This window comes from Bubalus kerabau, chromosome 7 (assembly GCF_029407905.1).
Source record: "Bubalus kerabau isolate K-KA32 ecotype Philippines breed swamp buffalo chromosome 7, PCC_UOA_SB_1v2, whole genome shotgun sequence".
Classification (NCBI taxonomy): domain Eukaryota; kingdom Metazoa; phylum Chordata; class Mammalia; order Artiodactyla; family Bovidae; genus Bubalus; species Bubalus kerabau.
Window position 1 is genome coordinate 94,592,977 of NC_073630.1, and position 14,742 is coordinate 94,607,718.

General features: G+C 41.7%; 1 protein-coding gene across 4 annotated transcripts in view; it reads right to left on the reverse strand.

The window, feature by feature from the left end:
- Nucleotides 1–12,625: 12,625 nt before the first annotated feature.
- The window catches only part of CDKL2 (cyclin dependent kinase like 2), a 47,807-nt gene continuing 45,690 nt past the window's right edge, over nucleotides 12,626–14,742 (reverse strand). For all 4 annotated transcript variants that reach the window (XM_055588813.1, XM_055588809.1, XM_055588810.1 and 1 more), the window contains one exon: nucleotides 12,626–14,732. In XM_055588813.1, the coding sequence (XP_055444788.1) occupies nucleotides 14,685–14,732 (48 nt within the window). In that variant the 3' untranslated portion in view covers nucleotides 12,626–14,684. The remainder of the gene's footprint in view (nucleotides 14,733–14,742) is intronic.

The following is a 14,742-nucleotide window of genomic DNA, read 5'->3' on the forward strand; positions in this document are numbered from 1 at the left end:
TCACACAGTTTTAAGAAGGGGGCCCTTCTCTCCAGAACTTCTTCTCTGCACAGAACTTACTCCTTCTCTGGAAAATAAAAGCAACTACTTTTGGGAAGTCAGAAGACAGCAGCATTCTCATACGTGGTTTCATCACGGTTGGGGGGTGTGATGGGGTGCTGTCCACCTCTGCAGTGTTGAAGTGCCTTCTGGGGATTTGTGGGCAGCATGTGTCAGCAAGGGACATTCAAACCAGGAAGGAAGTTTGGGTCTGCATAGGTCTGCCCCTGAGTGATTGGGCTATGGCACATTCCAACACTGGGGTTTACTAAGTTCCTGATTAAAAATGAAAAACTAAGAGCCAACTTCTCTTGTAAGTGTTACCTTATGGCATTTCAAAAATTATTTGAGGAAGTGTACTAGCTTGCTTGGACTGCCTTTATAAAGGCTGGGTGGCTTAAATAATAAAGACTTATTTTCTCTGAGTTCTAGAGGCTGATGGTCCAGGATCAAGGCGTCAGCAGGATGGGTTCGCTCAAAGGACTCTCTCCCTGGTTTGCAGATGGTCACACGCTCACTGCCTCCTCACGTGGCCTTTTCCCGAGCCTGTGTGCCTCTGGTGTCTCTCTTGTGTATCCACATACTCTCTCAGTAAGGACATCAATAAAATTGGATTTGGATCCACCATAATGGCCTCATTTTAACTTCCATCACCTTTTTTAAGGTACTATCTCCAAATATATCACATTCTGAAATCCAGTGGACAAGGCATGAGTTCAGCCCATAACAGGAGATATCCAATTTTGATAGCAGTAATTACAAACTTTCAGAAGAGCTGCATAATCTAGAGAAAGCTGCTTCTGACTCTAAAGAAAACAAGGGTTACAATGTTCAGGTACTTTTTAAAAAATTGAAGTATAGTTGATGTACAATATTATATAAGTTACAGATGTATAATATAGTGATTCACAATTTTAAAGGTTATCAGTTCAGTTCAGTTCAGTCTCTCAGTCGTGTCCGACTCTTTGTGACCCCATGAACTGCAGCACGCCAGGCCTCCCTGTCCATCACCAACTCCCGGAGTTCACTCAAACTCACATCCATCGAGTCGGTGATGCCATCCAGCCATCTCATTCTCTGTCGTCCCTTCTCCTCCTGCCTCCAATCCCTCCCAGCATCAGAGTCTTTTCCAATGAGTCAACTCTTCACATGAGGTGGCCAAAGTATTGGAGTTTCAGCCTTAGCATCAGTCCTTCCAGATCTCCTTTAGAATGGACTGGTTAGATCTCCTTGCAGTCCAAGGAACTCTCAAGAGTCTTCTCCAACACCACAGTTCAAAAGCATCAATTCTTCAGTGCTCAGCCTTCTTCACAGTCCAACTCTCACATCCATACATGACTACTGGAAAAACCATAGCCTTGACTAGATGGACCTTTGTTGGCAAAGTAATGTCTCTGCTTTTGAATATGCTATCTAGGTTGGTCATAACTTTCCTTCCAAGGAGTAAGCGTCTTTTAATTTCATGCCTGCAATCACCATCTGCAATCATTTTGGAGCCCAAAAAAATAAAGTCTGACACTGTTTCCACTGTTTCCCCATCTAATTCCCATGAAGTGATCAGTTATACTCCAAAGTTATAAAATATTGGCTAGGACTTCCTTGGTGGTTCAGTGGTTAAGAATATGCTTGCTGGGACTTCCCTGGTGGTCCAGTGGTTAAGAATCCACCCTGCAATTCAGGGGACACAAGGTCAATCCCTGGTCAGGGAACTAAGATCCCACATGCCATGGAGCAAAGATCCTGCATGATGCAATGAAGATCCTGCGTGCCGCAACTGACGCCCTATGCAGCCATAAAAAAAAAAAAAAAAAAAAGAATCTACTTGGTGCTGAAGGGCACATGAGTTTGATCCCTGCTCCAGGAAGATTCCACATGCTGCAGAGCAACTAAGCCCATGAGCCACAACTACTGAGTCTGAGCACCCTAGAGCCCATGCTCTGCAACAAGCAAAGCCCCTCTCACCACAGCTAGAGAAAGTGGGCATGCAGTAACAAAGACCCAGAGCAGCCAAAAAATAAATAAATACATTAAAAAAAAAATTGGTTCTATTCCCCATGTTGTACAATGTATCATTGTAGCTTATTTTATACCTAACAGCTTGTACCTCCTACTCCCTATGCCTATATAACCTTTCCTCCCTTCCCTCTCCCCACTGGTAACCACTAGTTTATTCTCTATATCTGTGAATCTTTTTGTTACAGTCACTGGTTTGTTGTCTTTTTAAAATTCTACATGTTAGTGAAATTCCACATGTTAGTGATATAATATTAGAGAAGGAAATGGCAATCCACTCCAGTATTCTTGCCTGGAGAATCCCAGGGATGGGGGAGCCTGGTGGGCTGCCGTCTATGGGGTCGCACAGAGTCGGACATGACTGAAGCAACTTAGTAGTAGTAGTAGTGATATAACACAATAGTTTTCTTTCTCTGTTTGACTTACTTCACTTCACATAATGCCCTCCAAGTTCAACAATGTTGCTACAAATGGTAAAATATCATTCTTTTTTGAGGGGCTGTATATATATGTACTGGGGGCTTCCCAGGTGGTGCTAGGGGTAAAGAACTCATCTGCCAATGCAGGTAGACTTAAGAGATGCAGGTTCAACCCCTGGGTCGGGAAGATTCCCTGGAGGAGGGCACAGCAATCCACTCCAGTATTCCTGCCTGGAGAATCCATGGACAGAGGAGCCTGGTGGGCTACAGTCCATAGGGTCGCAAGGAGTCAGACATGAGGGAAGCGACCTAGCACGTACATATGTACCATATCTTCTTTATTCTTCATCTGTTGATGGACACTTAGGCTGCTTTCATATTCTGGCAAGTGTAAATAATGCTGCTGTGAACATTAAGGTGCATGTATTTTTTTCATGTGTTTTTGGTTTGCCTTTTCTCCCCAGATACATACCCAAGAGTGGAATTGCCAGCGTATAGTAGTTCTATTTTTAGATTTTTGAGAAACCTCCATACTGTTTTCCGTAGCGGCTGCACCAATTTACATTTCCAACAGCAGTTTACAAGGGCTCCCTTTTCTCCACATCCTTACCAGTGCCAGTGCAGACTAATTCTCCAATTTTCATTCATTGTGAGCATCAGCTTACATTTGGCTACTCGTAAATCACACTTGGAAACTGTATTTCCAATCCATTCCAAAGATGTTCAGCATCCTTTTGGGATTAGCTTTCTTCGAAGTGGGCTGATCCGCCTTCCTGCCACGCTGCCTTTACCCTTCTGCTCACCTTTCATTGCTGTGAGGCAAACTTACTTTCATGATTTTCCAAATTCTTTTCTTTTACTCAGGCTTCTCAGTGAAATCCACAGCTCCTCCTCCCCACAGGAATGCTCCCACCAGCAGAGCTCTCCTCCAGCCCCTGCTTCTGCCTCGCTGACCTCTGAGTCACCAGCCACTTGCTGACATTAAGGGAGAACCTGACCCAATCAGAGACAAAGTCCACATACCTTGGGTCTCTTCGGCTCCCTCTATGCTTCCTAGAGCTCCTCGTGCTCAGCTGCTAAGTCATGTCCGACTCTTTGCGAGCCCATGGACTGAAGCATACCAGGCTTCCCTGTCCTCCACTGTCTCCTGGAGTTTGCTCCCGTTCATGTCCATTAGTCAGTGATGCTACCTAATTGTCTCATTCTCTGCTGCCCTCTTCTCTGTTTGCCAAATCAAATAGATTAAGCAATCCTCAACACTGGGCCCTTAAAAATGGGGAAAGAAGACCATTTATGGCATGGACAAAAGGGCAGATAATATCCCTCAGGTGAAATTCATCACAGGTTTTAGCACTTTTCCCCTTAGGACGAAAGTCGCTTACAGTGAACGGGGTTTTACTGCCACCTCCTGGATCATGCTTGGCAGCACTGGGCAGCCATGGGCGGAGCCAAAGGAGTAGGGGTCACCAGAGCGAAGTGGATGTAATGTCAACTACAAAAGCTCCCGAGCTCAGAACTTTCATAACTCTCCTTAAATAACTTCCAGCCATCCAGGCAGCACTGACTTCTTCATTCCTCTACCCTAAAAGGGAAAAATGCCTCTCTCTCATTAACTTATTTTCTACCAACACTCAACAGAAGAAAGGGGATCCGAGATCTGACCACCTTACCTGGGATGACAAGTATAATTAAACATAGGCAGAACACACGATGACATAAATCAAAGCAAGATTCTCTATGACCCACCTCCTAGAGTAACAGCAATAAAAACAAAAGTAAACAAGTGGGACCTGATTAAACTTAAAAGCTTTTGCACTATAAGCAACCATAAGCAAGGAAACTATAAGCAAGGTGACAACCCTCAGAATGAGAGAAAATAAGAGCAAATGAAACAACTGACAAAGGATTAACTTCCAAAATATACAAGCAGCTCATACAACTCAATACCAGAAAAACAAACAACCCAATCAAAAAGCGGGGGAAAGACCTAAACAGACATTTCTCCAAAGAAGATGTACAGATGGCAAATAAACACATGAAAAGATGCTCAACATTGCTCATTATTAGAGAAATGCAAGTCAAAACCACAATGAGATATCACCTCACACTGGTCAGAATCGCCATCATCAAAAAGTCTACAAACAACAAATGCTGGAGAGGGTGTGGAGAGAAGGGAATGCTCTTGCACTGTTGGTGGGAATGTAAATTGATACAACCACTATGGAAGATGGTATGGAGATTCCTTAAAAACTAGGAACAAAAACACCGTATGACCCAGCAATCCCACTTCTAGGCATAGAAGGAAACCTGAAGAAACCAGGGTTGAAAAAGACACATGTATCCCATTGTTCATTGCAACACTATGTACAATAGCTAGAACATGGAAGCAACCTAGATGCCCATTGACAGATGAATGGATAAAGAAGTTGTGGTACATATACACAATGGAGTATTACTCAGCCATAAAGATAAATGCATTTGAGTCAGTTCTGATGAAGTGGATGAACCTAGAACCTATTATACAAAGTGAAGTGAGTCAGAGAGAGAAAGATACATATCATATTCTAACACACATACAGAATCTAGAAAAATGTTTCTGAAGAATTTATTTACAGGGCAGAAATGGAGAAACAGACATAGAGAATAGACTTAGGAACATGGGAGAGGGGAGGAGAGGGTGAGATGCATGGAAAGAGTAACATGGAAACTTATATTACCATATGTAAAATATATAGCCAACAGGAATTTGCTATATGGCTCAGGAAACTCAAACAGGGGCTCTTTATCAACCTAGAGGGGTGAGATGGGGAGGGAGGTGGGAGGAAGGTTCAAAAGGGAAGGGATATATGTATACCAGTGGCTGATTCATGTTGAGGTTTGACAGAAAACAACAAAATTCTGTAAACCAATTATCCTTCAATAAAAAAAAAATTAAAAAAAGAACATTCTCCAGGCTGCATTGCATTTCCCAGTTTAAAATAATTTTTGATCTACAATATACTTTGTACCAAACTATGTTATCTGAATCTGGTGTTTGCCTTTGTTTTCAGGAGGTGGGAAACATACCTACAAAGGAAAATCTCCAATAGTAGAGCTGAAATCTGCTTCAGTTTTTCTTAAGACCTTTAATATCTTTCATTAACTAAAGCATAGTAACCCCAATACTTTGGCCACGTGATGCGAAGAGCTGACTCATTTGAAAAGACCCTGATTCTGGGAAAGATTGAAGGCAGGAGGAGAAGGGGACAACAGAGTATGAGATGGTTGGATGGCATCATCGACTAAATGGTCATGAGTTTGAGTAGACCCTGGGAGCTGGTGATGGACAGGGAGGCCTGGCGTGCTGTGGTCCCTGAGGTCACGAAGAGTCGGACACGACTGAGCGACTGAACTGAACTGAACTTTCACCCAGTTTGGTCCCCATGGTAAATTTTTTTAAGATTTACTCATTTATTTTTATTTTTGTCTGTGCTGGGTATTCGTATAGAGTGAGGGCTTTCTCTAGTTGCAGCGAGTAGGGGCTACTCTTCACCGTGAAGCATGGGCTTCTCATTGCAGTGGCTTGTCTTCTTGCGGAGCACAAGCTCTGGGCACATGGGCTCTAGAGCACAGGCTCAGTAGTTGTGGTGTGCTGGGAGCCGGCATATTGCATATTGAGTGAGGATCTGTAATAGCTTAACTGGAATTCTATCACTGCCTGGAGCCAGCGTGAGGCACTCCGCCCATGACAAAGGTCATGAGGAAGGAGGCTCGGCATACGCAAAGGCGGGATCGAGCCTCAGGAGTCCCCATGGAAATTCTCGAGCATCTACCCCCAAAACCAGAGTCTGCCTACTTTCTGCTTTGTGCTTTCACCTACACCTCTGACTTTACGGGGGGCTGTCTCCCACTACCTCTCTCTGAAAAAAAAAAGAGTTAGCTTACAGCTCCAGTTAATAATTCCTGGGTGTGACAGTGTTTCAACCTACAAACTCCTTTGGAAATCCTCTAGCCTGCCTGAATGGGTTTTTCCGGCCACATGTGATTGTTCAGAGCCTCCCAACTGTGAGAGGCAGGAGATGTTCTAAACTGCCTAAACACAGATTCCTTTGAGTAGTTAAAAGATTGATTAGAAAATGTATTGGTGAAGGGTTTTTCACTTGTTGGGCCAATGTTTGCTGCTAAGTCTCCATACTCCTTACCTACTGTGTCTTTGGCAGTGTATTGATTGATATAATGGGTGTATAGAAATGTAAAATGCAGCTTTGTCCAATGCTTTTTGGAAGGCTGGTGCCTGACTTTGGAATAATCACCTTTAGAGAAAAATAAGTTTCTTAAAATGTTAACAGGCCTCCGGGCCAGAAGATGATGTCAATCACCTGAACTTTTGCATATGATAAGTTTGCAGGAAGAAAGCCTGGCTTGCTGCATGACTCTACCCCTTCCCCCATTATCCTCTATGCATACCTTAAGGTATAAAAACTACTTTGGAAAATAAAGTGCGGGCCTTGTTCACTGAAACTTGGTCTCCCCATGTCATTCTTCCCTTTAACTTCCGGCTGAGCGTCCATCTGGAGCGCGGATGTCCTCTGCGACCATTTATTTGCCTGGGCTTCTAAGACCCACTCGAGAAGGTGTCTAAGGTGGGGCACCTTCCGCTATTCGAGAGGGCGCCTGCGGCCTCCGTGGTCAGAGCTAACCTGGTGTCACGGGTTATATTGATTTTCCGCGTAAACCAAGCCACTCAGCTTCTTTTCTCCACTGAATTTTCCTACTGAGCTATCCTTATTCTATTACTCTTTGTATCCTTAATTAAAGTGTAATTAAGCAGTTATTCCCTGACCCTCGCCTAGCCGTCTCTCCTTCGAATACCCTGGATCAGCCGGGGCTGGTCCCCGGCAGTGGTGCATGGGCTTAGCTGCTCCAAGGCATGTGGGATCTTCCCAGTTCAGTCCAGTTCAGTCACTCAGTCATGTCCAACTCTTTGCGACCCCATGGACTGCAGCACGCCAGGCCTCCCTGTCCATCACCAATTCCCAGAGCTTACCCAAACTCATGTCCATTGACGTGGTGATGCCATCCAACCATCTCATCTTCTGTCATCCCCTTCTCCTGCCTTCAATCTTTCCCAGCATCCGGGTCTTTTCGAATGAGTCAGTTCTTCGCATGATGTGGCCAAACTATTGGAGTTTCAGCTTCAACATCAGTCCTTCCAATGAGCACTCAGGACTGATCTCCTTTAGGATGGACTGGTTGGATCTCCTTGCAGTCCAAGGGACTCTGAAAAGTCTTCTCCAACACCACAGTTCAAAAGCATCAATTTTTTGGTGCTCAGCTTTCCTTATAATCCAACTCTCACATCCATACATGACCATTGGAAAAACCATAGCTTTGACTAGACGGATCTTTGTTGGCAAAGTAATGTCTCTGCTTTTTAATACACTGTCTAGGTTGGTCATAAATTTCCTTCCAAGGAGTAAGGATCTTTTAGTTTCATGACTGCAGTCACCATCTGCGGTGATTTTGGAGCCCAAGAAAACAAAGTCAGCCACTGTTTCTACTGTTTCCCCATCTATTCGCCATGAAGTGATGCAATTGGATGCCATGATCTTAGTTTTCTGAATGTTGAGCTTTAAGCCAACTTTTTCACTCTCCTCTTTCACTTTCATCAAGAGGCTCTTCAGTTCTTCTTCAGTTTCTGCCATAAGGGTGGTGTCATCTGCATATTTGAGGTTAGTGATATTTCTCCCAGCAATCTTGATTCCAGCTTGTGCTTCATTCAGCCCAGCATTTCTCATGATGTACTTTGAATATAAGTTAAATAAGCAGGGTGACAATATACAGCCTTGACATACTCCTTTCCCGATTTGGAACTGTTGTTCCATGTCCAGTTCCAACTGCTGCTTCCTGACCTGCATACAGGTTTCTCAAGAGGCAGGTCAGGTGGTCTGGTATTCCCATCTCTTTCAGAATTTTCCACAGTTTGTTGTTATCCACACAGTCAAAGGCTTTGGCATAGTCAATAAAGCAGAAATAGATGTTTTTCTGGAACTCTCTTGCTTTTTCAATGATGCAACAGATGTTGGCAATTTGATCTCTGGTTCCTCTGCCTTTTCTAAATCCAGCTTGAACATCTGGAAGTTCACGGTTCATATATTGTTGAAGCCTGGCTTGGAGAATTTTGAGGATTATCTTACTAGAGTGTGAGATGAGTGCAGTTGTGTGGTAGTTTGAGCATTCTGCCTTTCTTTGGGATTGGAATGAAAACTGACCTTTTCTAGTCCTGTGGCCACTGCTGAGTTTTCCAAATTTGCCAGCATATTGAGTGCAGCACTTTCACAGCATCATCTTTTAGGATTTGAAATAGTTCAACAGGAATTCCATCACCTCCACTAGCTTTGTTCATAGTGATGAGTACTAAGGCCCACTTGACTTCACATTCTAGGCACTTGCATCAGCAGGCAGATTCTTAACCACTGGACCAACAGAGAAGCCCCATGGAAATTATTAGTAGTATTTTCTAATATGGTCCAGTTGTAGGGAAGTACGTTCTCATACACTGTTGCTGGGAATGTAAATTGGCATGGCATTTCTGCAGGACAATATGTCAGAATCAGCCAAAATCTAAGAGGAAGCATACCTTTTGCAGTTTCAAAATATCCCTGGTGAGCACTGCAACTGTTTCTCCAGCATCCATTCCTTGTTTGCCTCCCAGCTGGGTGGCAGCCAAGTGGTCATTAACCTAGACCAACCAGTATAATCCCATTTCCTTTTGCTCTTTCATTAATTCAAAGAAATTTAACAGAGACCCAAGCCAAGCAGTGCACACCATTCCCCTGGCTACAATGTTTGATTCAAGATGAGCAGTATCCAAATCTGATTTAATTAATGTGAAGTTTTGTTTACAGCTGGAGAAACATGCTTCCTCCTCTGTAAATGGATGAGGTTACTTGTAGCTCCAGGAGTCTAAGCTCCAAAAGTTTATATTATCTAAACAAAAAAATATATATATTTTTTTTATTGATTCCAGATCTAAGTAATCATGTTGTTGTTCAGTCACTCAATCATGTCCGATTGTTTACAACTCCATGAACTGCAGCAAGCCAGACTTCCCTGTCCAGTATCTCCCAGAGTTTGCTCAAACTCATGTCCTCTGAGTTGGTGATGCCATCCAAGCATCTCATCCTCTGTTGCCTCCTTCTCCTCCTGCCCTCAATCTTTCCCAGCATCAGGGTCTTTTCCAATGAGTTGGTTCTTCACATCAAGTGGCCAAAGTATTGGAGCTTCAGCTTCAGCATCAGTCCTTCCAATGACTATTCAGGGTTGATTTCCTTAAGGATTGACTGGTTTGAACTCCTTGCAGTCCAAGGGACTCTCAAGAGTCTTCTCAACAAACACCCATGGTTCTATCATTTATTAACTGAGTGACACGATAAATTTCTTAAGCTTTTGAAGCCTGTACTTTGCCTGTAAACCATGACTAACATTCCTACCTTCATAGGGCTTCTATTCCTATTGTCAGATAAAAATCACAGAGCTAGATGGTTTGGAACAGAAAGAGGTTATAAAAAAAGATGTGGTTCGCAATCTTTAAAGACACAGACATTTTGGCAGCGGCAGCGACACTGGGTATTGACCTTGCCCATCTGTGTGCTTTCAGAATCTGGCCCTGACTCTCCCGGAGGGTCTAGAAGTAACTCAACAAACAGCTTTTCTATTTGAAAAATATATAGCGGAGGAGACAGACAGGTAGGTATGTGTGTAAGCAAATGGACTGATGATCAAAGGAAGGAGACTAATCGTAGGTTTGACAGGGACAGAGTAAAGGGACAATGTAAGTGATTAGTTAATCCTACTAGGGGAGTGTAAGTAGGAAAAATATGGAAAATCCCTGTAAGTTAATGATAGCTCAAGAAAGCAAGTTTGCCTAACCATAAAACCAAGCAGGCTTTCTTAGCAACAAAACCATGTAACAGAAGCACGAGACATGCCCCAAAGCAATAAAACAAGGGTGGCATGAGGCCCACCACTTGCCCAGTGCACTCAGTAAGTTAATGATCCCTAGGACATGCTCTCTGCACACATAAGAAACAACAATAATTTGTGGACCTAGATGAACCATGTAGGGACAAGAAAATTCCCCTGCTCAACCTGGAGGAGGAACTGATGATGGAAGCACAATGTCTAGTCAAGAGAGACAAGGAAGTTCTTCTCCCCCTCCCCACTTTTCCTTTGACTGTAAAATTGTAGCCAGTAAGTTCTCGGTATGCAGCATTTCTTGCCCACCCACTTATAAGCGTCCTATTGTAATAAATCACTTATCTACCACTTTTCTCTCACTGAATTCTTTTTTTGTGCTGAAACATAAAGGACTACAGTACCAGAGCTCGTCAGAACCCCTGAAACAACACCAAACAGTTTGGGGTTCAGGAGAGAAGTAACCAGTGGAGACATTGTTGTGGGACAGAAGGACTGTTTTCAATTCAAGCAGCAGTTGATAGAGGTCGTTTTCCAAATTTAGAGGCACATGTGTGTGTGCTCAGTCACTTCAGTCATGTCCAACTCTTTGCAGCCCTAAGGACTGTAACCCTCCAAGTTCCTTGGTCTGTGGAATTCTCCAGACAAGGATACTGGAGTGGGTTACCATTCCCTCTTCTAGGGGATCTTCTGACCTAGGGATCAAACCTGTGTCTCTTGTGTCTTTTGCATTGACAGGAGGATTCTTTACTACTGAGCCGCTGGGGAAGCTCTAGAAGCATGAAGATAGCTAAATGGTGATAAACTGATACAAAAAAACCTGTTCTCTTGACTGATTGGAGATCCTACCCTAATGTAAGGAGAAGAAAACATGCTGAATTGAAATATTTTGGTTTCACTTTCCTGACTCCTCATTTAATTCATGTTAACCAATAAACACAGTTTCCAAAATTTGGCTAGAGCCTTCCTCATTTCTACAGGAGATGATCCTACATGCCAAAGTAGAACAAGAAGGGATTAAATAAGGCTATGCAATGCAGGGAAATAAAATTTCACTGAAAGCAAAGGAAAACAACATTTTGTTGGTGAGTTTTTGTTTTGTTTTCAGTTTCTCAGTATATAATAACATCACAAATATCCATGATAATAATATCCAAAAATATCTACAAACACAAAGCTCTAAATCACAAGTTACTTACAAGTGATGACAAGTGATTTGTGGTAAGGCACTTCTCAGAAAGAAATGTTAAGAAACAGATAAGCTTTATGATAATTATGAGCTTTTCTGGTGGCTCAGTGGTAAAGAGCTCGCTTGCTAATGCAGGAGACTTGGGTTCTATCCCTGGGTCAAGAAGATCCCCTGGAGAAGGAAATGGCAACCCACTCCAGTATTCTTGTCTGGGAAGTCCCATGGACAGAGGAGTCTGGAAGGCTACAGCCCACGGGGAGGCAAAAGAGTCAGAGACCACTTAGTGACTAAACAACAACATGGTAATTACACTTTCAAGTTACTTCATGTCTGAAGCTACAAAGAGAGAAAATAAGACCTTTTAAAGCGTAATGTGAAAACATACTTTTTCATTCACATGGAGGAGTGTTAAGGGCCCATTTCTAATGCTAAAACACAACACAAAACAATGGGAAAAAAATCCATTTAGTCCAATTTTCTAGGACCAGCCTTAAAACCTGAAAAGCAGTGGTGCTGAGGTCTCTAATTCCTGCCAATGGTTCGGTTATAGGAAGCAGGACTTAGAAAACAAGTCAAGTACATTTTCCCACCTAGTGTAACACATAATTCACTATAGATTCAGCCTTGTAGCAAAACTAAAGTGAAGGAACCAATGATGAGAGTCACAAGAGAAAACGCATCTTCTGTGTCCCCATTTCTATAGGATGCTAGCTATTCTAACCAAGCAAGGTATTCTCTCTTACCAAGCAAGGTATTCTCAATCAAGAGAACCAGCTTCTAAGATTGAGTTTGTCACAGTTTTTACCAGGTCGTCTTTACAAGATAAGTAAAGGACAAGACAGGGCCAAGCTGCTTGTATCACTGGCTGTACAAGAAAATTAACTTGCTCTCCGTTTCCTAAATTTTGAAAAGAAAATTAATGGATTATTTCAAACTTATTTGTTAAAACTATACAGTGTTGCATGCATTATTCATGGTCGCAAATAAAAATCAGGCAAAAAACCATATATGGAGCTCAGTAAGATATAATATTTATTAATTTTAGAACATACATATACACAGCAAGCCCATTTCCCCCACCAGTACATACGTATATTTTCTATTAGTAAGTGGCTTAATCATATCCTTGTAGGTGAGAAAAAGTTAAAGTAACCTCAAACTGAAAAGAGGGATTATTTTGGTTCAGTATCTATGGCCCCAATTTGCAAAATCTTCTCTTTCAAGTAGTTCTGCAAGTTCTAACCAGATAAGATCCTCAAGTCTCAACCTGGACTTACAGTAAATCATTTTTAGTTCCTTAACTCTGAAGTTCACAATATGTTTTAATAAACAAAAAAATGCCCAAAAGCAAATATAGAAATGAGAAGGTTATTGATCTTAGATCCTTAGACACTGAGATGATATTTTCACACTGATCTATAAATTAAAATAACATAGAAATAAACTAGAGAAACACTTGGCTTTTTAAGTATCATCTGCTTTCCATGCTGTAGAGTCTCTTGGCAATATTTTTCAGAGTAAAAATAAAATAATATTTTAATGTGAAGCCAATTAGTACTTATACACAAATTTTCTTCAGCGTGTTAGCCATAACAATCTAGTCAAATACTTGGTCAGAGGTTAAAGATAGAACTTCAGAATCAAGACCAAATTTTAGCTGAACTACCGATAGACTCCACATTGGAGCCTCTTATTTTGCCTCCTCTGGAATGTCCTACTCTTTTGAAGCCCAAGTGTCTAAGGTCAGAATTTCAATATTAAGCTCCTTAGAGTAATAGAGAAAAGTGCTAGTTAAATTTGGGAGGCATTCTAGCCAATGCCTTTTGGAAAAAAACAATACGTTGTTAATAGGTTAAGGCAAAAAAAAAGTGTCCACACAAATTCTGGTCCCCTTAAAAACCATTCTCTAAATGCAGAGTATGACTTACAACCCAGAAACAAAAACCTGCAGTCCAACTGGTTTAACATTACCACCTAAAAGTTTGGACCAGAGCACTGGAAAAGATGTATGCGCTGATGGTAAATGATTTTGCACCTTGATAAAAAGTTTTGGGGAAGGCCTAAGTATTTGAGGAAACAAGGAGAGAGGAACATCTCTAGGTTCTGTCTAATGTCACCTTCAAACTATCAGTGGGACAAGAGTGAAGTCCTCACAGTCGACATTCCCTCCCTAAAGCATTTCCAACTGGGGAGTTTCATAGACACTGGGCCAGAAAAGAGTAATCAGCCTGACTCGACTGGTATAACGCAGTTTCAGCCCTGAAACTCTGTATGGTTACCTCTATTTTTTTTCAAATGAGAAGCACAGTACTCAGCTCCAAGGTAAACTTAATGAAATTCTTCTTCACCACTCATTTCAATCACATTCCTACACACAGGAACATTAGCACTAGAATATTACAAAACAGAGGACTATCCAATGCCAGAATCACACTAAGTTATTAGAAATAATGGTTTCTTTGCAAAATTTGCTTTAGTGTGGTTCTTAGAAGATCAGCAGAGAGGCCAAAATTCCCACAATAACACTGATCAAACATTAACAATAATCACAGAAACCAAAGATACACTTCTATCCATAGAGAGTAGTTACTTTTCTCCTTAAAGCATAGAAACAAGCAAGATTTTTAAATTTGCTTTATAATTAAGTTTGGGTAAAGGAAACAAAATCTTTTTTATCTTTTTTTTTTTATTTTCTTCAATTGATCCTAGTTTTGATCATCTACCTCCACTGAACTCACTTCCAAATAAATGTACACATTTATACAGATAGCACACAAGATTCAATGCATAAATAACAAAACCTTTTAAATGCTTCTCTTTTTTTTTTACTCACTTTAAATACACAATCTACTAATAGTAAATACACATTCATATAACAAGAACCCTATCACTATGCTTTCATTTGATACATCTTGAAATAGCATCAATGGACTTGAAATGTGAGGGGATAACAGTTATTCAATCTTCCTGTGAAACACATGGATGATGTCTTTTCTTCTGCTGTAAGGCTTTTCTCAGAAAATGCAGGCAGTTCAGAAGTCAATGCTCAAAGCCATGAATCTCTGCTCCTAGAATTCTGTTGCACAAGAATGTTCTCTCAGGTACCATAGCAGCATCTAAAAGCAA